Raw genomic sequence first — 24,077 nt, forward strand, 5'->3', positions numbered from 1 at the left:
GTGTTCCTGAACACAAACTGATTTCTCTGGTATGATCACACTTTTTGTAGGTTTTTTTTTTTTGTTTTTTTTTTAAGTTCTATAAATCCTTAATTTGTAGCAGTCAGATACAACATGGTGCTGCTAAATTTGTTTGAATTTGTACTGACTAGAATTGCCAGATTATTATTATTTTTTGTTCCTGTCGTTCAATTTGCTTTACAAACTTTATATTGTTTTTAAAATGACACAAAGCCTGTGCGCCTGGAGCACATGGAAACAAAGCTCTCGACTAAACTGGCCATGGCCCAAGGTTGCAGTAAATATTTCTAATAAAGGTTCGCATTATGGTTGTCTTTTAAAACACGGTGCCTTTCTGTAGTTTAAAAATCGCGTTTAAAATATTCTGTGCATATCACCATAAATTCCAAACTAAAAAAAAAACAAAAAAACAAAGGACTCTTGAAGCTCTGGAGAAAAATATTTATTACAAGCGCCTTTACATCACAAAGCATTTGGACAGCTGGTCCCAACATGAAAAATGAAAAAGTTTTTAGAGTTGGTTCACTAATATTCATGACTTCTGAATATGCAATCAGCAGTAACATTAGGCGTACGTGGAACTGCGAGGAAGGAAGGTCATTTAAGAGACGGATGAGTGTGGCGAGGCCCTGATGGGTTCCGTATTTCAGGAACATGCTGCTCCGTTTAAGGGAGGATTGGCCACATTGGTTGTAAATGACAGTAAGGCAACAGTAACTCAACGAACCACTTGTCACACCAAGGTATAAAGAAGATCATTAACATCTTGAAGTGGGCCACAAAAGGTTCTGTTCTGGTCAACGGCAGCTCAGAATTGCACACGCTCATCAAAATTTGGCAATAGAAGACAAAAACATTGACTTATTATATCCAGTGCAACATTTTAATGGTAGTGCCAGAGCCTTTGCATCAAGATAACGCTGTCATTGTATCAGAGGGAAAATATTACTTTGCATTACATGAAATCTGTAGCAACTGCGTGAATGAGTGAGTGTAGATTGCAGAAAACATTGTTTTTGAATAACATGTCACTAAATAAAGTGGCACCTTCTTTATTTCGGCTAAAATATCGACTATAACAGCTTCAAACAAAACACTTCTTTCAACTGTGGATATAAAAATACCAGTATTAAAATCTTAACTTAGTATGTACATTTTCATTCGGTATTATTATGCATTAAATAATTATTTGGTTAGTTTCTATTTCCTACTTTAATTATCAACTTGTGTACAACAGCATTTACCTTTTTTAATGCACACAAACATATTGCAGCAAAAACCTTTAACTGAGCACAAGCCATTTTCAAAGATCTATTGGAAAAGCAGAAACGGATGAACAACTTTAATATCTCAATGTCATTTGTACATAATTTAGGTCTGTGCTTGTCTAGAAAGATGCTCCCATATTTACTTGTCCACGCATCTTATTGGTGCTAAAATTCAGTATGACTCCGTATTTACGCCTAATTCATACACATGCAAAGATGATTTTCTAACTATAATTTTTACAGAGCAAATTGTTTATCAGTCCAGATATGATATGCATTTTGAAGTATAGTTGATAACTTCCAAAACTCATATTTAAATCTTTGTAAACCGTTGTGCAGTATGCTTAAGAAATCTTGACTTTATCACGTAGTGCAGTGCAGATTCATGGGAAACATCCTGCCCTGTTAAGAAATTATACAGTTCTTGGATCGATGGCTCTTCCGACGACCAGCGTGTGGTCCGCTGCTCTGGGGGAAGTATGCAGTGACCCGTGTTGGGTAGTCCTCGGCATAGTAATGCCCAGCGGGCCGAGGCTGAGGAATCGGCTGACCCAGGAAATAGCCCTCCTCCTCGGAGTCTGACGATGAGGAAGAACACGTAGAGCACCAATCGTCCTCGTCTCCATAGAGACCCATAAAGCGTTCGCCCCGTGGGTCGCCTTGCATTGCGCTGCGGAGCATGTAGTCTGATCGAGTTTGGGAGTAGGCAAGAGGTAGCCCGTTTGAGGGATGCTGTAAAAACACGGAGGCTGGGTTTGCCAGGCCCTGCTGCTGGGGCTCGTATGGCCTCTGTGCTTTCTCCAAAGGCACCATGTGAAGGGCATTGTCCGAGCGGGTTTTGCGGCTCCTGTGGTGTCGGCCTTGCCTGTGGTGGTGCTGCCTACTCCGCCCGTGGTGGCTTGACGGACGGACTTTCTCTCTGCCCACCTCCTCAGGACGGTATGCTCTCCTCTGTGGCCTCTCGCTCATGGGATGCTTTCTGACACTGACTTCAAACCCATCATTATATCCATTGTCCACAGTATCCTCAGAGAACTTGACCATCTGAGGAGGCCTAGATTGAGACTTGCTCCTCCTTAAAGCTGGGGCATGAACAAAGGAAGGAGGGAGGATTTCTGAACGTGGGGACAAAGAGCAAAGTCCTCCCGGTGTGCCTCCTCGCAACACTACCTCCTCTACTGCTTCCCCGTCTCTCTTGTCCATGGTGAGGTTGAGAGAGTTGTTACTGTGGTGAAGCTGAGATGAATTAAAGGTTCCCATGTTGCTCATCTTTTCACAGCCATCTAGCACTGAGGGATCTTGCATGGGATGAAGAGAGTAAACTAAAGGTCTGCCATCTCCGTCCACTGATGCACCTAAAGGAAATGAACAGGAAAAGATTGTTTCAACATCAAATTGATGGAAAGCATAGTTCAGTTTAATCAACCGGCGATCTACTTACCAGTGATATTTGAAAGTGCCAGGGAGTCCATGGAGTCTCCAACTCCCTTTTCAACCTTCCTCAGCTCATCAGCGATGCACTCGAGGGAGTCCTCATACCACTGCCTGCTGTCTGGCCAGTAGGGCGGTCTTCCTGCACTAGACTGGTCCGGCTCTTGGTCCATCTCCAACTCCTGTATCTTTCTGGCACTAGCAGGACCTGGATGACTTCCATAGGCTGAGTCACCCAATCCATCCTGAGACTGGGCCCAGTACATTTCAGGCAGGTTCTTTTTGCTTATCAGTCCAGGACTAAGACTGTTGGCTCGAGATTGACTAGAAGTCTGACTCTGGGTCGGACTGGCAGGCGATGGAGAGGAGGCTGTAATCCCCATAGATGTAGTATCAGGCTTCAGCCAGGGATCAGCCATGCTTACTAAATTGTTTCTGTCACTGGAAGGGCTGGGAGACTTGAGGGGTGGCTGCTGAAGTTGGTGTAGCATGTCTCGATCGCCAAACTTAAGTAGGAGCTGAGTCATATAATCCTCGTGCTGTGCCCACTCCTCTGGATCCTCCTCTCCCCCGACATCCTGCTCCTCTCGCTCTCTCCAGAACCTCTCTTCCTCTAAGCCCAGGTGTCCAAGTTTGTGTCCAACAATGTCAATGTCACCATCACCATCTCCGTCCCCAAACTTCCGGTCAAATGAAGGGACAGTGGCTGGAGGGTTGAACAGCTGTGACTGTCTCCACTGCTCAGCAGGCCTGCTGCTCTTCCCCATGCGGACACTGCGCCGTGATTCACGCGAGCGGGCAGACTGGAATGCTGAATCAGACGAGTCCGAGGTGTGAATGTCTTCCCCCTGGCTGCATGCTTTTGAGCAATAGATGCGGCCTTGTTTCGGTAGAAAGGGACAGCCCAGCAAGGATGTTTTGCACTGGGCACAAGAAAAGCACTGGTCTGTTGCGTGCCAGTGTACGCCTTCATAGGTCATCTGGGCGTGGTCCACACCTGAGGGATGGTGTGAAAGGAAAGAGGGAATTCACATTATAACCCTGGGTGTTCTCCTTTAACAACAGTAGCAGTGTGATTTAAAAAATGATGTAGCTCAAACAGAACTCACCTATGTTTTCGCCGCAGGCCTCACAGTACTCTGCGTACAGGGACTCGAAGCACCCGCAGCAGTACGGCCGTCCATCTTTCATGATGTACCGCTGTCCCCCCAGCATGGTCTCACACTCGAAACAGGCGAAGTGCTTCATGTGCCAGTGACGACCCTCCGCTTCAGTGCACTCATCTGCAAAGATGATCTGAACAAAAACACACTCTCCTGTTAATTCCGGGGATCACTACAGTCTTTTAAAAATACGACAATAGTCGGCAGTGACACTTTTGCTACCACTAACCTCGTCACAGGAAGAGCATCTTGGTTTGAGAAGCTCTGCGTGATGTCTTCCACAGAGGATTTTGCCATTTTGGCAAAAATAGATCAGATCCACCAAGAGTTCTTGACATGTGGCACATGTGAAGCATGCTGGGTGCCAGCAGGGGCTCGGGCCCGCTCTCGAGGCAAAGATGGCCATCTCCCCTCCATTGATGCTGCCACAACACTGACAAACACAAAGAACAAATACGTCCATGAGATTCACATTTCAGTGGATTACAATGAAGACTATAAGTCACGGGATCAAGGATAAAACCTTGCTTATGCGATCAAATTTTACTTTGAGGATGAAACCAGGAAGATAAAAACAGAACAAGACATTTCTGCATTAGTATAGGATGCAGCTGCTGCCCGTGACCCATGAGAAATGCAGCATAAATAAAAGAGATTACCACGATAACTCATCAGAATATGCATCTGCTGTTTTGTTTGCACGGCTACCGAAATGCGTCGGAAGCCAAACAGCAGGTGTTCCTTCTGTAAATTCCAAAGGAACATGATCCCTTAAAAACACACCAGTAAATCCTGCAATCATGATAATGATTGTTGAAATGAGCTCTTTCAAAGGAAACAAATGCAAACATTTCATTTCAAAACAGATTACGCATTAGTCAGTACTCAACTTTGCATGAACACTTTTAGACAAAAAATACATCCAAATTGGTATTTTTTTTTAAATGAGCGGCTTTTAAAAGTCTTTCAGTCAGTGGGTCTTCTTTGTTGTTGTTTTTAGCATCGTTATTTACTGAATAGTGAATTCTTTTACAGTGCAATATTAAACAGAAAGCAACCAGCCTCGGCCTGGAGCCTAAAGATCGAATGACTTTGAGGAGATCATCAGTGCATGTCTGAACCTGCAGTCTTTATATAACTGAGCAGATTCTTGAGACTCCCATAGGCAGTGGCAGGATAGCATGCCCAGCTGTTAACCATTATTACCAGTGGGCAGACAGGGGCCTTGGATACAAGGGTGTTGTGTGTCCCTGGAAGTCGAGGCGGCAGGAAACAGGACCCTGACAAAGTGTATGCACGGACCCGTGTGTGACTGAATGTGTGTGTGTGTGTGTGTGTGTGTGTGTGTGTACGTGCATCCAAATGCCTTCGCGATATAAATTACGGATGTGCATGCATGAGAGCACGGGCGACAACAGCGCGTGTTTGCAGAGGCTATGCGTAAATATCCCCTCCACGTCAAGCATCTCTAACAATGCGTGTGTTTGTGTGTGTCCTGAGTCAGCTCGGGATGACCTTGCATTGCGATGTTAGCATCTGTGTCTGAGTGGTGAAAGACTCCATCTGCCTGTTGGAGGGGCGTTAACATGGCTGTGCTTCATCTGCTGCTTAGAGAAGCCTGGCAGCGGATGTCGTTCACTCATTTTGACGCAGCTGATTTTGGCACAAGACACTCGACACCGATATTTATGCTTCATGGAATGAAACTTTTTTTTTTTTCGCCTGGACATCATGTTGGAAAGATCATCATGAATTCACGTGTTTTAAACAGGGTTTCAGGATTTCTGCCATTTTTGTGTTTGTTGATGGCCGACGATGACTACAGCCACAATGCGAAATACCTTGAATGCATTTTCCTCACACAATGTTGAATGTAATTATTTGGGGTAAAATCAGAACTATTTGTTTGGACAAAGACTCTTTGCAAGAAACAATTATTACCCAGTGCATTTTTTTTTTTCATGCTGTCAAGTAGATGGTCGGCAGGAAATTGGTTGAATTCCTCACGAGGAACTGGCTTCTACGCCTGACTTAAACGTGAGCCTCCCAATTTCCCAGCTTCCTCTGTGGCCCTAATGAGGAGGTTTGAGCCCGTGATTAAAACCTCGGCGTTAGCCAATCAGAGCCGCGCCTCGGGCTGCCATGTGTTGGGAAAGGATAGAGGGCGTTGGTTTCACACGATATAAATAACACGAGACCCTCCAGTTGGCTTCTTTGTACCTATTAGATTATCATATGACTGGTTATATGAGCACGGATGGAAAGAAAGGTGGTTTCCATAAGTCCATAAATGCATGTGTGTGTGTCCTCGTGTTATAATCTTTATAGGATATCCACAAGCGACGCCTACGTTTTCACAGCGGGTGTGCTGCAGAGCCCGGGGCAGGATCTTCGGCGTCCCTCTCCCCAGCGCCTCTCTCTTCCTCTGGGTGCTGAACATGTGAAGCTCCCTCTTTTCCTCTTCTGTCAGAGAGTGGCAGTAGCGCACCTGAAAAAAAAATAAAAAAAATAGAGGATGATGACTTGCCAAAATGAAGAACAAACGAAGACAGTTCGGAGGACAATGCAAAAATAGCATCGTCTAAACGCCCGCTCGATACTGATGACAGTCAAGCTTTCATCCCTGCATGCAAGTTTAGGGAAGAGTATCACACGAAGTCCATATATGGCTGGAAAAGGGTTTAATTAAAGCTAATTCCCCTCAAGGCTGCGTTGAAAGGATGGCGTGAGCGATACACAAACCCATCCCCTTTGTTTAGAGACGGTGATGAAGGCTCAGATAAAAGGCCCAAACTGTCCTAACAACCAGCTCGGCTGTTCTCTAAACAACAGTAAACGATGCTGGTGTGCGAGCCGACGCACACACACTCACTGTCTTTTCCTTTCATGCGCACACAGCGCTTATCCCTCCTAACCACAATTACGCAAGGAATCCTCCGGCAGTTCGCCCCGCCGACCAGCGGGTCTGCCAACAAACGTCATAAAACCGCTCAGTCAAACACCGCGTCTGTGTGCGCCGGGCGTACCTATTGTGCGTCTGCCATGTGTGTATACCGAGACCACCTCTGTCAGTGGAACGCCCCGCCCCCTCCCTCCCTGGCGGTGATAACCCTCCAGCATATCTCCGAATGTAAACTCTATTAACACAGATGTGAAAGGTTTACGCGCCATGAGGCCGCTATACAGAGGAGGCAGGTATTTGCTTTACTGTCGCTGGAGGGTCTTTTTGTTGGGGTTGAGGGAATGTGGCTATTGTTGCAGAAAACCCTGGGAAGCATTTACTCGGACGCTGGCAAAAGGTTCCTCTCGCTAGATACTGTTAATTCATTCATTCATTCCCTTCAAACAGTTTCCACAAGGTGCGTTTGCCCCCCACTCCCCCAAAATGTATCTGAACTGCGACGCAAAGTAGAGCCGCTGGCGGAAGTTGGAGGAGCGCCCAGTGGAGTACTGGCAAACGCTATGTTTAAAATCCCTGTGTAAACAGCTGGAAAGACAATTTCCGAACTGGAAAAGTGCTCATAAATATTTCCTGTCAGCGTGTGGTTTATAGTCTTTACTAATATAAACACAACACCTCTCCTTGGACCGGCCGTGCTGTTTTCGAGTTCTTATGGAAAAACACGCGAATTAACCGCAAGTTTGAATACGGGGCCGTACAAAAAGCACAGAACGCCATTTAGCCCAGTCAACAATAGCAGAGGGACGAGAACTGTGCTGGGACCAAGAAAACTTGGGTTTCATGAAATTTTCATGTGTTTGTATTCATTCAAGAGGATTCTTGTTCAAAGGTGGTGCAGTGGTTCGCACTCCCACTTCAAAGTGACAAGGTTTGTGGTGTGAGTCCTATTCAGGGGCTACCCAACTTTGCCCAAAGCCATCCAGATCTCCCTACTGCAGACTATCCATTCCCCCATCATCCCCTCCCTCATGATCTGTACCTCGTTGTCGTGCGGCGGCAGCTGGTAGAGGAGCTGTCGGATGCGGTGCTTCTCTCCCGGGCTGTTGACGTACGGCACTTTGTCGTCTGGCAGGCAGGAGAAATACATCTGGACCTGGAGATTCAGACAAATCAATGAGAGGAAAAACGTTCTCATTCATTCAAGAGCAGCAGCGTTTGGCTGGATCCACTCCTGTCCTTTTTGTGTCGCTACCTGTTCGGGTCTGAGTCCCGGCGGCACCCAGGCGTACTCCTCCAGCGCACACCCGGAGTCGTCGTCCGAGGTGGAGCTCCTCTGGAAGCCCGCAGACACCTTCCCCATCTTTCCCCCGCTGCGAGGCTCCATCATGTCGGGGCCTCGAGGCGGGAGGCCTCGCTCGCCGTGCTCCACGTTCATCACACACAGACGCTGCCAACGACAAAGAGTCACATTTATAGAAGCAGCGCTTCACTTCCTGATCCTCCTCTGTATGTTGTGTTTTGTTTTTTATTTCACACAAAGCTCTGCAGTCTGCGTTTTTGGCACAGGCTGGCTCAGATATTGACTGACTTAAACTCTGCTGAATTTCACAGGTGCCTGCAATGAGTCGATTATCTTTAATCTCTGCCTCTTTGCAATTCTTATTAACAAAATAATTTCACTTATCCTGATGGTGTTTTGAGAATTTAGCATAATGGATAAATAAATATAAGAAGAGCTTAAAAAAAACACAGAGGGAAGAAAAAAGTTTCTCCTCAGTATTTTAGAAAATCCCCTTTAAATAAAAGCATGTTGACAGAAATTAAAAAACACTTTTTTTTAATCCATTAGATTATTGTCAACTAATCCTTTGTTTATCCTTTACACAAAGATGACGTGATAAAAATAACACTTTACAAGGCTACTGCTACGAAACTAAACATGACATATAGTGAAAGTTTAAATGTAATTGTTGTTTTTGTTTCTTCAATAATCCCTGCACTTCTGTGAATCCGTTTTTTGTGAAGCGATTCATAGGAAAAAACTGATTGCTTGTACTTTATTAACAACTCTGAGATAATGACGGGCCTGCTGCAGGCCTCGTCGCGGAGCGTCCCCCGCCTGGAGCAGTAGCCTCCTTATCTCAGCAGCCGTGCTCTTCAGAGCGCCGGCAGCTTGATAACGGAGCTTTGGTCTGGAGGTGTTGACAGAGCCGCTCTTCATCGGCCCCGCTCCGCTCCGCTCGGCCTCTCTTTGACTTGCAAATTTCCAGGGACTTCACACTGGCCCTCCAGACCAGACACGGGTTTGGTCTTTCGAAAGCCTCCGCCGACCGGTAATTATGCCCGTTAGCTGTGCCGCTGAAGCAGTCGGTTAAATTCAGACAGACAAAAGCTTGTGCAAAGTGATCGCCACTTCCTGTGACACTGCACCAAACCACTGGGAAGAGAGAGAGAGCGCTGAGGCGCGTTGAACTTTGTGACCTTTTGAAAAATCTCAACCAATCGAAGGTTTAGATTTTTTTTTTTTGTCATTTAACTTGAAAAGGAATCTTACGGCTCGGCCACGTGGCTGACCCCTAAGAACAAGTCAAGGAAAATATTAGCGTTATCTAAATTAGCATACAGTTGAATGAACCTGGGGCGTCAAAACACTGAAAACGCAGATTAGAAATTCTGATAAAAGTCGAACCACGGCTCTTATCACAGGACAAAAGGGTATTTGAGCGTCGCTTTGTTCTTTAGTGACTAATCTATCAGGTTTTATGGAGGGGCCAGATAATGTTATCACTCAGAAGCTTCTCTTGAACTGTTTCGCTTTATCTCATCTAACCTGGTTAAGCACAGTTAGTGTTTGGATAAAGTCACTTTCAATAATTCCAATGAAATCGCGACTGTTTATATGATATTTGGGAGTCTTTTCCCAAATTTCACAATCATCAAAATAGATCCAAATAAAATATTTCTGAGATTTCAATTTTTTGTAAAAGATGGCAACAAGTTAGTTTCTTTATTGATTAATCTGATGGATAAAAAACAACATCTTAGCTTCATATATTTGAAAGTGAAGCAGCCGACCCTCCCATTTGAGGAGCTTAAAGCAGAGGATGAAGAACGACAGTCTTTAAGGGAGACACGGGGAGAAGGCGACTGCAGGTTCCTGAGCCAACACACACAGCAACTCACATTTCACCATGTCACCTCCTGGCAGTAACACAATGGCCGTCTTTGTCGAAAACAAAAATCTAAACGTCCAACCTATTCCTGCTCCGAAAGTGGGCCGCGGTAGAGACGTGACAGGAGGAGGTTAAGGGGGGTTAAAAAGGGAAACTTCTCTTTTTTTTTTAAAGGCATTTAAAGAGTCCCGACATCGGGTCTGTGTAAATACCAGCCAGATGTAGGCATGCATGCCTCACCCCCGCACTTAAATGGCACTTTTAAAGAGGCTCAACTTCATCGAGAAATGTCAAACATAGCATTTTCAAAAGACCATAACCCCACCCCGACGGCAGGAAGACTTCCTGGTTTACTGAGAGGTATGACTTCTACACATTTATTGAAATAAAACTGGCACAACAGCAACAGCCACTGATTTCAATGACAGAAATCAAAATACCGAGCCCCCCAAAGTTTATTTTTCCAAAACACCATGGGATTTGCAAAGAAAAACTATTAAATAGTGGAGTTCAAAGACTGAGGTCATTGCTCTTAGACTGCTGAATGTTATTTTAGGGCCAAATGGGTGTCAGGGGGTGCACGGGAGACCCAGCACAGCTGGAGCTAGACCACCTGTGCAGACGTCAGGACTGTACGGACACAAGATGACGGAATACACACAAAAACCTTCTTTTTTTCTTCACAGCAGAGCTTTAAAACAGTACACACTACATGTGCTCGTGTCTTACCTCCTGGGAAAGCATCTCTCTGCACATTCACATAAAGACCTCCTTCTCTTCCACGATCCCCTGGCTGCACGTGCACGGCACTCCAGCTCTGCAGCATCGAGCTCCGAAGATCCACAAACTAATCAGAACCAGATCCCACTCAGAGGAGAAGTAATCCTCCTCCTCCTCCTCCTCCTCCCCCCTCCAACGTCTCTGCCTCTGAAAGCCCCAACCTCAGCACAGAGGAGACTCTCTCTCTCGCTCTCTCTCTACGAATGGTTAGCATCTCGCATGACAATTCAAAAGTTTGAAGGCCCGGAGAGAGATGGGAGGGCCAAGACGTGACATCTTTATCTGCAGCCCCTCTGATCCCGGTGAGTGAGTGCTCTCGGGGCAGCCAGGCCTTGTCGGCCCCTCCCTCATTCTCTCCCCCCCTCCTCCCCGCCAGAGCAAATCGCCTGCCACCGCACTTCAGTCACACACACAAACACACACAACCAAGTCAACACCCCCCCGTCTCCCGTATCTCCACATCCCTTCCTCCAACCTCCAGAGCAAGACTCCTGAGAGCGAGCCAGAGGTTACTTATTCCTCTAATCTGCAAGCAAATCAATTACCTCAAAATTACTGAGAATGCTCAGAATAGGAAAAATAGTGCTTAATTTCAGGAGAACAGTGACTCCACAGCGTCGAGACAATAACTAGGAAATCTGAAGCTGACAAACTGTTTCACTGCCCGGAGCAGCTTACACTAATATTTAGCATTGTTCAAGTGGCACGTATTGTACTCATATCACTTTGAGGCAATTTTATGAAAGACTATTCCAAATTCTGAAACTTACGAAAGCATCTAGCCTGTAATAAAACTCCTGTTGCCTCAGTGTGTCAGCGGTTAAATTTGGAGCATGCTTCCTCATCCATCTGAGGAGGTTCTCACGCAGCGGATCCGTCTCCCCGGCCCGTCGCTGACATCCCCGCCCCTCCCCTTCCTATTTTGAGGATCTGAATGAGCGAGAGGAGAGAGGTCCTCCGTCCTCATCTCTCACTTCAGCCCATCACAATGACATTATTGTCGGAGAACGCTTCACCGGTGGAAACTCCAGAAAGACCGCTCGGGAGTTTCTGCTCCAAAAGATGTAGAGATGCAAACGCCAGACGTTAAAATGTGAAGCCGCAGCGTCGCTACAAAACAAAGTCACAGAGCGTGTGGAAGTTTGGCGTGCTTTATTTGGACAAGCTACACCATCAGTCATTGTGAAAGGCCGAAAAGCAACCAGGGTGTCATTTAAAGAGTCGGAAATGACAAATGAGTTTACCCGATTGTCCGGCGGACAAAGGCCTCTCCTCTGACAACCCCACGGGGTTACTCACACGGGGGGGGCGACAGCGCTGTTTGTCACATGCCAGATTACCTGCTACAGATGAGAAACGGCTCGGTGAGGTAATTAGCTTAGCGGAGCGAGGTGGAGAGAGAGAGTTTCTCTGTGTGCTCAGAGACGAGGCCGCCTATGTGCTCGGCCAACACGGCCGTCTTTCTTGGCGTGCCAGTGCATATTTGAAGTTGAAAGGCGAGACAAGAGGAGCCTGGCAATCCAGTCAGAGGGCGAACCTTTCAGAAAAGCTCTCAACCTTTCCAGGGGTCTTGGCACTGCTCCTCAAAAAAAGAAGAAGAAAAAAAAATCTGCTTAACCTTATAAAGATGTGATTAAATTTCATGAGATGGTGATCTGGCTGTGCTGCGCAAGTCCTCGACACATTTTACTCCAGATATCCTCAAAAGAGGGGAAAGACACCAATTCTCTGACAAAAACAAGCACTTAATCCAGACAATGAAAACACCCGAAAGGGTGGGTGAGGAATGCCTCTGCGTGAATAGAGGACAGGTCTGAGGATGAGTGGCTTTATTCCAGACAATAGGCAGATATCTGCTTTTCAGACTGGGCCTGGGCTTGTGGCCAGAGGCCTACGGTTCTTTAGAAAGCACATGAGGACAGTTGACCTTGCTCCCCGGCGCCGTCCGAGAGGGGAGGATTGGTAAAGCTGTGGGTGTTTATACCGAGTTCTCCACAGCAGGGTTTTAATGCAGGACATTACAGTCTTTATGGCTGTTAGAAGCTGAGGATGTCGTATTATCACTCTGCCCCGGTTTCATTCACATGTCTGAGGCCGATGAAGAGGAGCTTACTAATGGAGGGTTTATGCAGTGACCTTTGACCCGTGATGCTTAGTGGATGCTACGCTAATGTGCAGAAATCACAAACGGAGGGATTGCATTAATGCTCAGTATGATTCAGCAACTTTCACCCCTATAAGGGCAGGAAAACCGGCTTTAAGGTCCTGTTCACAGAGACAGATTCTAGAAAAAAAAAAGGTCATTTACATGACAAAAGTTATTCTGCATTGCCGGACTCACGTTTTTCAATTGAAAGGTCCTTCTCCAACATAATCCACATTTACTGCCTTTTACCACACTATTATCTGCATTTCTTACATGCACCCGATACGATCCTCAAACGAGCCTGAAAGACGCTTCCAGTCTCTCAATTCTTTGTCAAACTCTGCATCTTTTGGAGTGCCAATTCCCGTCCTCGGCCAAACCTTTTGCCTTTTGAAATCCAAGCCCAAGAAAGTCTAGACGACACACTGACCGAACACACACTCTTGCCAGATAACGACTGGCACGCTTACTCCTGGCTGCACGGCTTATCTTTATACTGGAATACGACCCGGCTGGTAATTTGACCTTTTCCTAACCTTTATTGTGGAGGGCCCGTCTTACTAAACAAACAGGCTGTTTTCCAGCAGCGTCGTTCTCTGTTTTGTTTTATAACAGCCGTTCACGCCTGGAGTCTGCGAGGAGTCTTTCCATCGGCAGGAGGCAAGAAGGGGCCGAGTATGCAAATATCAGAGGAGACACTTGTTTGGTTGTTCACAATGGAAATCAGCAACGACTAAATGGAAACTGTGAACATTCCTGATGTTACAGAAGTGCGAAATGCAAATGCATGCAAAAATAACGTCTTCATTGGAAACAATGTGCATATGACAATCCCTCTGATTTTGGAAGATAAAGTGTGCGCTAATACGTCTTCCAACACGCCGACTGTGACAAACTAGCCGACACATTCATCCCATTCACATTCACAAGTACCTGAGCTCCACGTCTCAGATCGTATCCATTATGAGGCCGCCACTCAGCCCCATTCAGCCCTATTCACTCTGACAGACGCCTCTCAGCAGCTTTTCACACCAGGAAATGAATCCTTAAGGCCTCGCTAACAAGGCCCACCAGCTCGGCTTGCCGCTGCATATCAAGTCTGCGGAAGTAGCGCTCAGCAGCGGCCTTGCCAGATCAGTGTTAATATTCCTTGACACTCCCCAGCCGAGTGTAATTTAAGTTTCTAACCATAAAAAAAAAACCCTCTCGCTGAGATTTGTTAACACGGCAGGGTGTTACCGACACACCTTTGGGACAACGGAATTGTCAATAAAGGCGCTATAAAGTGCAGGAAATTGTCAGTTGTGATGGAAACGTCGGCGGGGGTTGGATCCAATTTACATTCTTGTTTCACAGACATTTATATCAGAAAATGAGACTCTGATGTCAGTCTATTTTCAAGTCGTAATGAGGCTGCTTGTGGGTTTCTTTACTTCTTTTGTGAAATAACTCAGCCACTATTCAATGGTCTGCCACGGAATTGTTTGAGATTCCTTTAGAGCAGAGGATGTTTCCCACTGAGCTTTGTGATGCTGAAGTACTTAAGCACTGAAAATGTAGTCAAGAGTGGAGTCACATAAAGTTTGACAGAATAGTTACACTTTAAAACTTTTTTAACTATTAATTATCTTGTATTCATTTTGAAAAGATTGTGGCAAAGTAAAAACAATCACTGCATCAATGCAGCTACTGTTTCACCTTACATTTGTCGAACTGTCTGACTATTTCCTTGCATGTGTTGCCAATTATTCTAACATTCATGTGGATTTCCTGTGAATCCCTTCACTATTTATGGGCTGACTGGGAGTACCGTATAGGCTGTAGGCTAAATTGTGTTGCCAAACCTTCAACTCAAAAGCATTTCTTCACACTTCCGTGCTCTGTGGAAAATACATCCATTTACAGCATGAAATGTTGCAGCTGTGAGTGTCACATGATCACCAAATCAAATCCACTTTAATGAGGTATATTGCTTCAAAGCTTCAAGTCACACTCTCTTCATCTGATGCATGACTGACTGAGACATTATGATCAGTATGCAATGCAAACGCTTTGTTTCTGCTCATCAGCAAATACATTTTCTAAACCACTTCAGCACTGCAGGGTGCTGAAAGGGGGAGAACACCCTGGACACTATTCAAACATGCATGTTAACATTGATCTGCCAAATCAAGAAAATGATTATATAGTTTGGCATATCAACGCGGATGAGTCCCCACTAATTTGATATGAGAGGAGCGAAAATAGCTTACCTTTAAATCAACACTGTGTGGACGAGTGAAAATTCAAAGAAAAACTGAGTTTTCTAATAAAAAAAGCACTATATTCCAAACAGCAACACCTTTAAAGTCGGCTATAGAAGCATCGTCGTAGTTCTCAGCGTGTGTGCTGCAGAGGGAGAGGAGAAAAGGGAGTCTTGTGCATCCCATCCAAGTCTAATTTGATATTGTTAAGTGATGCATTCCTCCTTTAATAAAAGCCAGAGGACATTTGAAAGAAGTGTGTGTGTGTGTGTACGTGTATGTGTGTGTGTGTTTTAATAAGATCCCAGGCTGCTGCGATCACATTGCCTCAGACAAACGCGCCCTCTCAAAATTACCTTCGCCAGAAGAGAAAGAACGGCCAACGAGAAAGAGCAGGCGATAGCAGTTAAAAATAAAAACGCCAAGAAACACAACGTCTCGTACTTATTGACAGGAAAATGTGCGGCTGATTTGCTCGACTCCCCCCGGTAAGAAAGGCACCGGCTCGAGTGTCGCGTCCGCTGCTGTTAATAACGCCCAGGACATGCTGTAACTCAGACAAATAGCGTGTTATTATTATCATTACAGATGATTTCTAAAGAAAAAGAAAACACTGAGGGAGAAATTAAAGCGACACACTCCAGTGGCAATAAAAACATTTCACAAGCTGTGTTTTCACTGGCCTCTTTATCGGTAAAGTCAACTATCATGCCCAACTGTTGCCATTCCAGGAAGTCTCACTTCCAATTAGTGCATCCATCTAGCTGATGTGTCACATTTTAAGCCAACAACCCCCCCCCCCACACACACACACACACACACACACACACACACACACACAGATTGAGAGCAGAGCAAACATAAAAACAGGCATGTATGATGACATACCATGCAAGGCAAGCAGCAGCGTTGCATCAGGTTTAGCATGTGAAAGTCTTTGTGTGTGTGTGTGTGTGTGTGTGTGTGTGTGTGTGTGTGTGTGTGTGTGTGTGTGTGTGTGTGTGCGTGTGTGTGTCTCCTGTGAATTTGGCATAAGAGATAGATGTAGGCCAGGGATTGGGGTTGTGTACACAGAGGCTTAATGACAGGACCCTGGAGGGATGGGACATCAGTCAAGCGGAACAGACAAACACACTTTTCGATGCACACACACTCACACACAGACACACGCACGCACATACACACACACTCAAACTGGTATTACACAACCACCACCCTCACTTTTCCATGAATTTGCATTGAAAACATGACGAGAGCTGGGAAAAACGGGTCTGACCAAGTTCACCGCCTCGGGCACCCAGAATGCAGTTTGGCCTTCATGGACTGTCACAGTTCTCAGGGTGTGTGTGTGTGTGTGAAACCATATAGCCTTTACTGTCACGGCACATTACTAAAGCCTTTTTTTGTTTCACTTTAAGCAGGTTTAACCGAGCCCGTGATTGAGGAAGACGGCGAAGGAGCTGTGCGCTATCAGCTGAGCCTGAACGTTTTGGCGGCGGGTTTGGATCCCAATCGGGCAACAGATATCGAATAAAAGTCGCTTTAAGCTCTGCGCTTGAATAAACTCACCATTGCAGGGTAAGCGGCAGGACGGGCCATTCTTTCTGGGCGTTTATCTCTCTCTCTCTCTCCCCTCCCGGGGTCTGTGGTCGAATTTGGCCGAGCGGCCGCCGCCGGCATTCCACACTGACCCTCGAGTGGCGGGCCTGAGGTTCATGGGTAAACAGGCGAACCGTTTGGTGGGCTGGCTGTGTAATTTCGGAGCCCACTATCCCCCCCCCACACCCCCACACACCCCCCTTGGCTCCCCTTTCAGTCAGCCATATCCTCAGTTGGCCTCTCTCTTAATTCAGACCTACCTGACAGTTCTGACTAAAACCTTCTGGGTTTACTATCAGTCCCGCTCGGCGACAGGCTTTGCTCTCTAAACACACACCCAGGACTAATCTGCAACAGATGGGAGACGAACCGGGGAGGAAGTAGTATAAAAAAAAAGGATATACAGCATATTTGTACCCCTCTGAACCAAACGATAGGGTTTCAGCGACGTTCCGAGCAAAGCCCGAGGAGGGGTGTAATGATGTGCACGGCGGAGGCTCCCAGCAGCTTAACAGCACGTATTACTGGGAGATATAAGCTGTCCGTCCACACAACCAGATGTCTGGAAGACCCCAGAGGGGAGAGGCTGAGAGGGCCTGCACCCTGAAGACTGCGAGCAAACGCTCCCCTAACAGACACATGCAAAGTATTGAATAAATAGAAACATATGCACACACACACACACACACACACACACACACACACACACACACACACACACACACACACATCCACTCCCACACCCACACACACACACAAACAAGACCCCACATGCTGTATTTTACGGGTGGCTGGTGAGAGATAATGAATGCCTAAGCCCCCAGTTAACTGTCTGAGTTTTTTGGGGTCATTTGTGTAAAAACACAAAAGACATTTATTTACCACCTCATTAATGCTTGTGGCAATTTAAGCTCCTTTTCTCAGGCCAGAAAAAACAAAAAAAAAAAAAAAAAAGGGAAACCACTCACTCTGAAAAGCATCAAAACACACATAACAGTCAAATCGGTGTTTGTTTTGGGACAAGCAGCACTCAGCGGAAAGCCCCCGAGCTTTCATCAGCTAACCTCTATCAGTGGATATCTGTTGCAGCACTCATCTCCTGGAGAGGAATCCGTCCGATCTGAAGCAGAGACCCCACGGCTGGGTGACTCAACAGACCGCACAAGGACAGCAAAGGGCTAACACCAAGACGTTTCAGACACTTTAACTCTTTAACTCTTTTTTTTTTGTCTGAAAAGACACATTTAGCACCTACAAATGAATTATTTTCATTTTTTCTTTTAGTTATAATGTATTATTTGCTGCAAGTCTACAATACCTATAGTGTTATAAGCGAAAGTGTAGTTTTTGTTGAGTTTCTTAATAATCTGTAGCTTTTCCCTCCCTCGCTCACACGGCAGTTATCGCAACTGCCCATTTCCTGACTCCGGGTGGCATCAGATTGGATAAAGCCATTTCCCTTTAGAATCAATTAAGAGGCGAGTATTCCTCCGGGACAGTGCGAGGCCACATGGAGATACGTTGCCAGATAGCGCAGACACAGGAGACCACCCAACGCAACATCGACTCAGTCGAAACAGTGACTCGTATCTTTCTTTCTCTAAATGTCTCGTCTGAAGCTGGACGACAGCGATTATTTCTCTGTGGAGCATCCGGTGACATTTCAAGTTTGATAAATTGAGAAAGATCGGTGCAGGAAGGTGAGGAGGAAGTTGTTCCTGATTAGGCTTGAGTGGAGACAATCAGTCTCGTCTCAAGAGAATAAAGTTCGACAAGTTCAGACAAGGGAGATGACAGTTTTCCAAAATAACGTTGACAGAATGAATAAAATGTACAATCATGACGCTTTTCACATCTGTCATTCTCTCAAAAACAGCTCCATTTATGGAAAGACAGCCGGCGCCAATTAATAACACCACATTCTGATGTGAAAAATCACCATGTCACCGCCGGAGTGTCACCGCATCCTTTCAGAAACGGAAGGTCACAACACAAGATTTCCAAGCAAACTCAAAACAAACTCACCGAAAACGGCATTAGCCGGATCGCGGTGTTACAACAGCAACACGGAATGACTGATGTAGCGCATGACAACCCGCAATCTGCCGTGGAGACCTTTCATGTCTCTCCAATCAAAAACACGACTGAAAGCTATCATTTGTGCTGTGCCTCGGGGTGGTCATTTTGACTGGGAATAATTACGAGGTTGTTTCACAGCGATCTTGTCTTCCCATGTGCGACTCGGCTCCTGTCTGTACTGTTTACCTTCGCTTGAGCTTTAAAGCTTTTTAATTATTATCATCTAATAATCATCACCTTTAATGTCTCCCATAACTGCTGCGGCTGGCGACTGACGGTGTCTGGGCCGCTGAGTGTATCTGTGTGTGTGTGTGTGTGTGTGTGTGTGTGTTAGTGGCTTTAATCATCATCAAATAGAGCTGTGTGTATAGGTAATTACGCTGGAGCCGAATCGACTCTCACTGGCGAGGCACGAGTCGGGAACCCGGAGCGGCACCTCGGCGTTTGCGCGGGCTTAGCAAGTGCCGCGGGCGACTTTTGTTTCGTTTTGACGCGGTGTCGAGTGCAGCTCCGTCTCAGAAGTCCATTACTCGGCGTCTGATGTTCCTCTAAGCTCTGGATTACTTTTCCTCCCCACAAGCTGACCATAATACCAGGCTTGTGCAGCCAGTGCGGCCTGCAGGGTTTGGTCTGAAACCACTCAGCGAGCGCAGGGATCACCAGTAACGTTGAAGGACTGCTGCCTCGGCTCTGACATTGGATGATGGGTATTTCAATTTCATGTAGTTAATGATGTTAAAAGTGGGTGTTTCCCACGAGAAGTTCAGACAGTTACCTGAGTCTGTTCTTCATTAGTCCCTGTTCTGCTCCTCCAGTCCGGTAATTGGCCCTTCACACACAACTACAGGGGATAGCTGCTTGGCAAGCTTGAGTGTATATACAAATAAGTGTGTGTGTGTGTGTGTGTGTGTGTGTGAGAGAGAGAGAGAGAGAGAGAAAGAAGGAGAGAGGGTGTGCTCTCTGAGGTTTGGAATGATTTACACAACCCCACACTCGATTAATTCCAGTATGACAGAACAAACTTTCCTGTGTGTACACATGTTGGTGTTGGGTATTAGGCTGACTGAGCCGCACAGACAGAACAGTGTTGACTTACTAATAGATGGAGGTCTCTCTTTTTTATTTATTTTTCACACTCAGATGCGCACGCACTCACACTCACACACACACACGCTTCACATTCGTGCTCATGTTTCTTATTAGCTCCAAGTCAAACAGACACAAGAAGTGTGTGAATGCTGCGTGAAGGCCAGAAGAAACCATCAGAAAGACATCATTAATACAACCACTTTCCAGAAGGATTTCATTTGTTCGTTGACTGAGGAAACAATAGAAGAAACGTAAAGGCAGAACATCGAGAGCTTTGGAAGCAGCTTAACTGGCTGTGATCAGATGAGGTGTTTCAGCTGAGGAGCCAATGGCTCTAAATCCAGAACACCCTCGGTTACTGAGCGAAAAGGTTTTCCAGGAGAGGGTCCAACAATATCAAAACAATCTCCAGGCTGGATTTCCTCTCTGGCACTCAAACCCCACCGGAGAAGGAGAATCTGGGTTACATATGAGAAAAACGATGGAGCATCACACGTGTAATTGAAAGACGCCAGAACGTGTCTATTTTGAAATGATCCCAAATAAAGTTTCTCATTTAAACAAAGTGACAAAAAGAAAGAAAAGAATCATGTAACCAATTCTTCTGCCAAAGCTAGAAACGCAATTATTAGTAATAAGACATTTGTGTCTTCTGCTGGGTCGTCTCTTCAAGATCTGCTTAACATCCACTGTAACCAGAACCGTTTCCTCCCTCGCATGTTTAAACAAATCCAGCCTTTTTCATCCAAATGACTCAAAATTTGTAGACGTCAAGGAAATATCATCGCTTGTTGCTGAGGCCGGCTGTGCTCTGGTGTCGGTGAAAACGCTAGATCTGAATCGCAGAGAAAAGCTGCAGTGGAGCTAGTGGGTTGTACACCTCGAAGCAGGCGCTAGTCAAAGCCAAACATACTGATCATTTCAGCTACTGCCTGACTTGACTCTCCCATGTGGCCCGAATGGCTGACCAATTAACAGCAGCTTAACTCTTGAGTCCAAACACATCCACTTTCCCTCCCTCCCTCCCTCCCTTCCTCTCTCTCTCCAGTATTACAGGATAACACACATGTGCATGCATGCACACAATCATACGAAAGTAATAGGCACTTTAGACCAAGTGCCACACACAGACAAGGAACAGACAAATACATACTCATTAACAAAGGCTTAGAATTGCAGAGTGTATACCCCCAGCAAAGTGTAAGAGAGTCTGGCTGACTGGCCCCCCACAGAGGGGAATACACATCAGTCACCTGATCCTCTGCTGCCCCGATCCAGGATTGGCCGACTCCAAACAGTTCACAGGCAGACTTTCAGCACAGGGGGGGGAGAACATTTCTCGTGCACTCTTTTGATTTTCAGTCAAAAGGCTTTTAGTTTTAGTTTGATTGAAATGACTCAAAAGTGCAAAGCAGTTACTGCAGCATCTTTACATTTCCGTCCCACCACTAGGTGCCCCCACTGGCTTCATTACAGATCACACAGCACTGAGAAGCTGCCTCAACACGCCACTGTAGGGTTTTTAATCCGATGCTCTTTCCACATTTTCCTCCGCATTAAGTTCAAACTCTGCATATTCAAACATGACATTTAAAAAAAAAGTTTCATTTCACTGGTTTGTTTCTGAAATTCTCTTCAAAGAACTCACATCTGTCTTGAAAACCACATTTCAGAATTCTGTGCGACTATATGTGAAAAGTGCATTTGCTGGACACAGGCTGGTGCGGCTCCGCTCTGCGGTTCGGGCTGTGGTCTGTCAACACTGATGCGTCTCCAAAAAGTTCAAGAGACTCCGCCTGAACTCCGACACAGAGACACAGGGAGAAGAAAATATGTCGAGGGGGCCGAGTGAGAAAGCCAGAGAGCCCACCTGAGTGACAAGCAACAGCTGAGTTCACACATCTGGAAACCAAAATGCAACCCTCCATTAAGTGCGTCTTTACGCACAGGCGTTCCAAGAGAAAATCCCCCCCGACTCAGCCACAGATTCACTTTTTTTCTCTCTCTCTCGCTTCTCCTTCGGGGAAATATGTCACAGGGAAACTCTACTAACCCTGTTTCTTTTTGATTCAGCACATGAAGTAATAGGGAGACAAATTTCAGCACCCCTTGATCTTTTTGGCGCTTCAGAAAACTCATCTGCGTCTTTTATCTGACTTTTTTTCAGTGATCTAATGAAATCTTCCACTAGTAAAGAAACTCTTGCGACCTTTAAACTGTTGAAGTAAAATTATTACATTTGAGAAAAACACTCACCTCTGAGGAGAAACGGTCGGTGCGGGAGCGAGTTGGATATTCCGTTCAGCAAAAGATAAAATCAGGCTTGTGAAGGCATCCGGGAGGGCAGCAGCAGCTTACAGGAGTTCTGAGTCCTCAGTTAATTTCAAGAAGTAGCTTCTTAGTGCATGACCAAACCAGAAGGGGCGAGTTAGAGATGGAGAGAGACCGAAGAGACGCTCACCGGGGCTGAGCGCTGCGCAGCTCTGGCACCAAGTTGGAGCGCACAGAAATGACAAGAGCGCTGCGCTGCGCCGATTGGCTGCGAGTCCCAGTCCCCCCTCCTCTCCCCATCCTGCACACACACACACACACACACACACACACACACACACACACACACACACACACACACACACACACACACACACACACACACACACACACACACACACACACTCCTCACTCAGGCAGACAGCATAATGTATATCTAAACAGGCGTGCGTTACTGAAAGCGAGTAAAGTTCATTTTTTAAAAAGTGTCACCAGGGAGCAACATCACAGTAAATGTGAAAAATACTCTTTTTTTGGGTTGTTCTTGATCAATTTAGTCTTAACCCTAACCCTCAGATATTCATTTGGATGGACTCCAATACTAATCAAGTGTTAATGATACTAGTATTTATTCATGTACACAAAATTCATATAATATAATGTGTTTTTGGTTGTTTTCAAACTGATCAACTTTTTCATTTTAGCCAATAGGTCTAACAGCCTATTTAAAGAGACTGTTTCTACTTTGATTCTACATTTTCTGTTCATTATTTGTTGAGAGGTGCACGTTGACCATTTAAACAACTGACTGGAATTTCTCCTTCTGACCACACAATCCAATGTGGTGGCAACTACTTTGAGTTGTTTCAGGGAAAACATATTTGCCTCAATTGGCCATTGGCTTTAAGGAATGACTGAAAAACAAAAGAAGCTTGATTCCCGGCCGGTTCCAGCACTTTCCCAGCCTGTCGTACCACTCAGCTGTTGCATTTTCATGTTGAAATGAGGTGGGAGTGTGGAGGTGTGTGATGATGAGAAAAACCAAAAAACACTTCAATCCTCTGATCAAATATAGTCTTATGGCTTCTGCTTTATAGCTGCGAATTTCAGAATCTACTTTTGGTGTTGTTGTTGGGGTCTTCTGGAAACAGGGGGGGTCAGACTCGTGAGGCGCCACTTGTTGAGCATTTAGAACGAAAGATAATATGCTGCATGCCACCCGACACACTCCGCCGTCTCTGACTGCTTGAGCCATACACTGAGGTAAACAACTATTTTCAACCTTCTTCATTTCCTCCATCTTCCATGTACTTCATCCACTTCAGGGTAAAAGGGGCGGATGTAGGATCACCAGAAACCTTCCTCATCTTTTGATTAGTTAAACAAATTTCCAGAAAGAAAGCGCTTTAAAGTCAGCTAGTGGATTGACTGTGGAGTCATGGGAGTGAGGGATCGCCGTTCGGATGTCTGTGAACCTGGCGGCGCGACAGGCGGAGCAGGTCAAACAGTATGGCTTATTGTCCGTGCCTGCCAGGCCCACACAGAGCGGGACCGGTGCACGCCCTCGTTCACCCTGCTGGCCGCTCTTTCCGACGCTCTGACAGCTTGATTTATAACTTAGATTTCATAGTTTAAAGTTTGGCACTTGCTGCGGGATCCGCTGTTGAGAAATAATTTCGGATTTGCAGAATAAATACAGTTGGGAATCGGCCGTCTCAACAGACTCAGGGAACGGACACGGCTCAGTATGTTGAACGAATGATTAACTGATTATCCACCACGGTAAGCAGAAAACACTTGAGCGTGTTTCACACTTGTACTCGTTACACCTGCAGCTAAACACACACATCGCTGCTGAACGTTTTAATGGTGAAATCTGATCATCTTCCAGCTCCCGATCGCTCTCTTCCCA

At 45.8% G+C, this 24,077-nt stretch overlaps 1 protein-coding gene across 1 annotated transcript; it reads right to left on the reverse strand.

The window, feature by feature from the left end:
- Window positions 1–1,266: 1,266 nt before the first annotated feature.
- On the reverse strand, window positions 1,267–22,360 carry prickle1b (prickle homolog 1b). Its single transcript, XM_030113359.1, has 8 exons — window positions 22,151–22,360; window positions 8,038–8,232; window positions 7,825–7,938; window positions 6,234–6,371; window positions 4,113–4,316; window positions 3,830–4,016; window positions 2,731–3,717; window positions 1,267–2,644 (listed from the first exon to the last, which is right to left on the reverse strand). Exons 2-8 carry the CDS (start codon window positions 8,218–8,220, stop codon window positions 1,695–1,697), a joined length of 2,763 nt encoding a protein of 920 aa, XP_029969219.1. The 5' UTR covers window positions 8,221–8,232; window positions 22,151–22,360; the 3' UTR covers window positions 1,267–1,694.
- Window positions 22,361–24,077: the final 1,717 nt, after the last annotated feature.

Source organism: Salarias fasciatus, chromosome 17 (assembly GCF_902148845.1).
Source record: "Salarias fasciatus chromosome 17, fSalaFa1.1, whole genome shotgun sequence".
Classification (NCBI taxonomy): Eukaryota; Metazoa; Chordata; class Actinopteri; order Blenniiformes; family Blenniidae; genus Salarias; species Salarias fasciatus.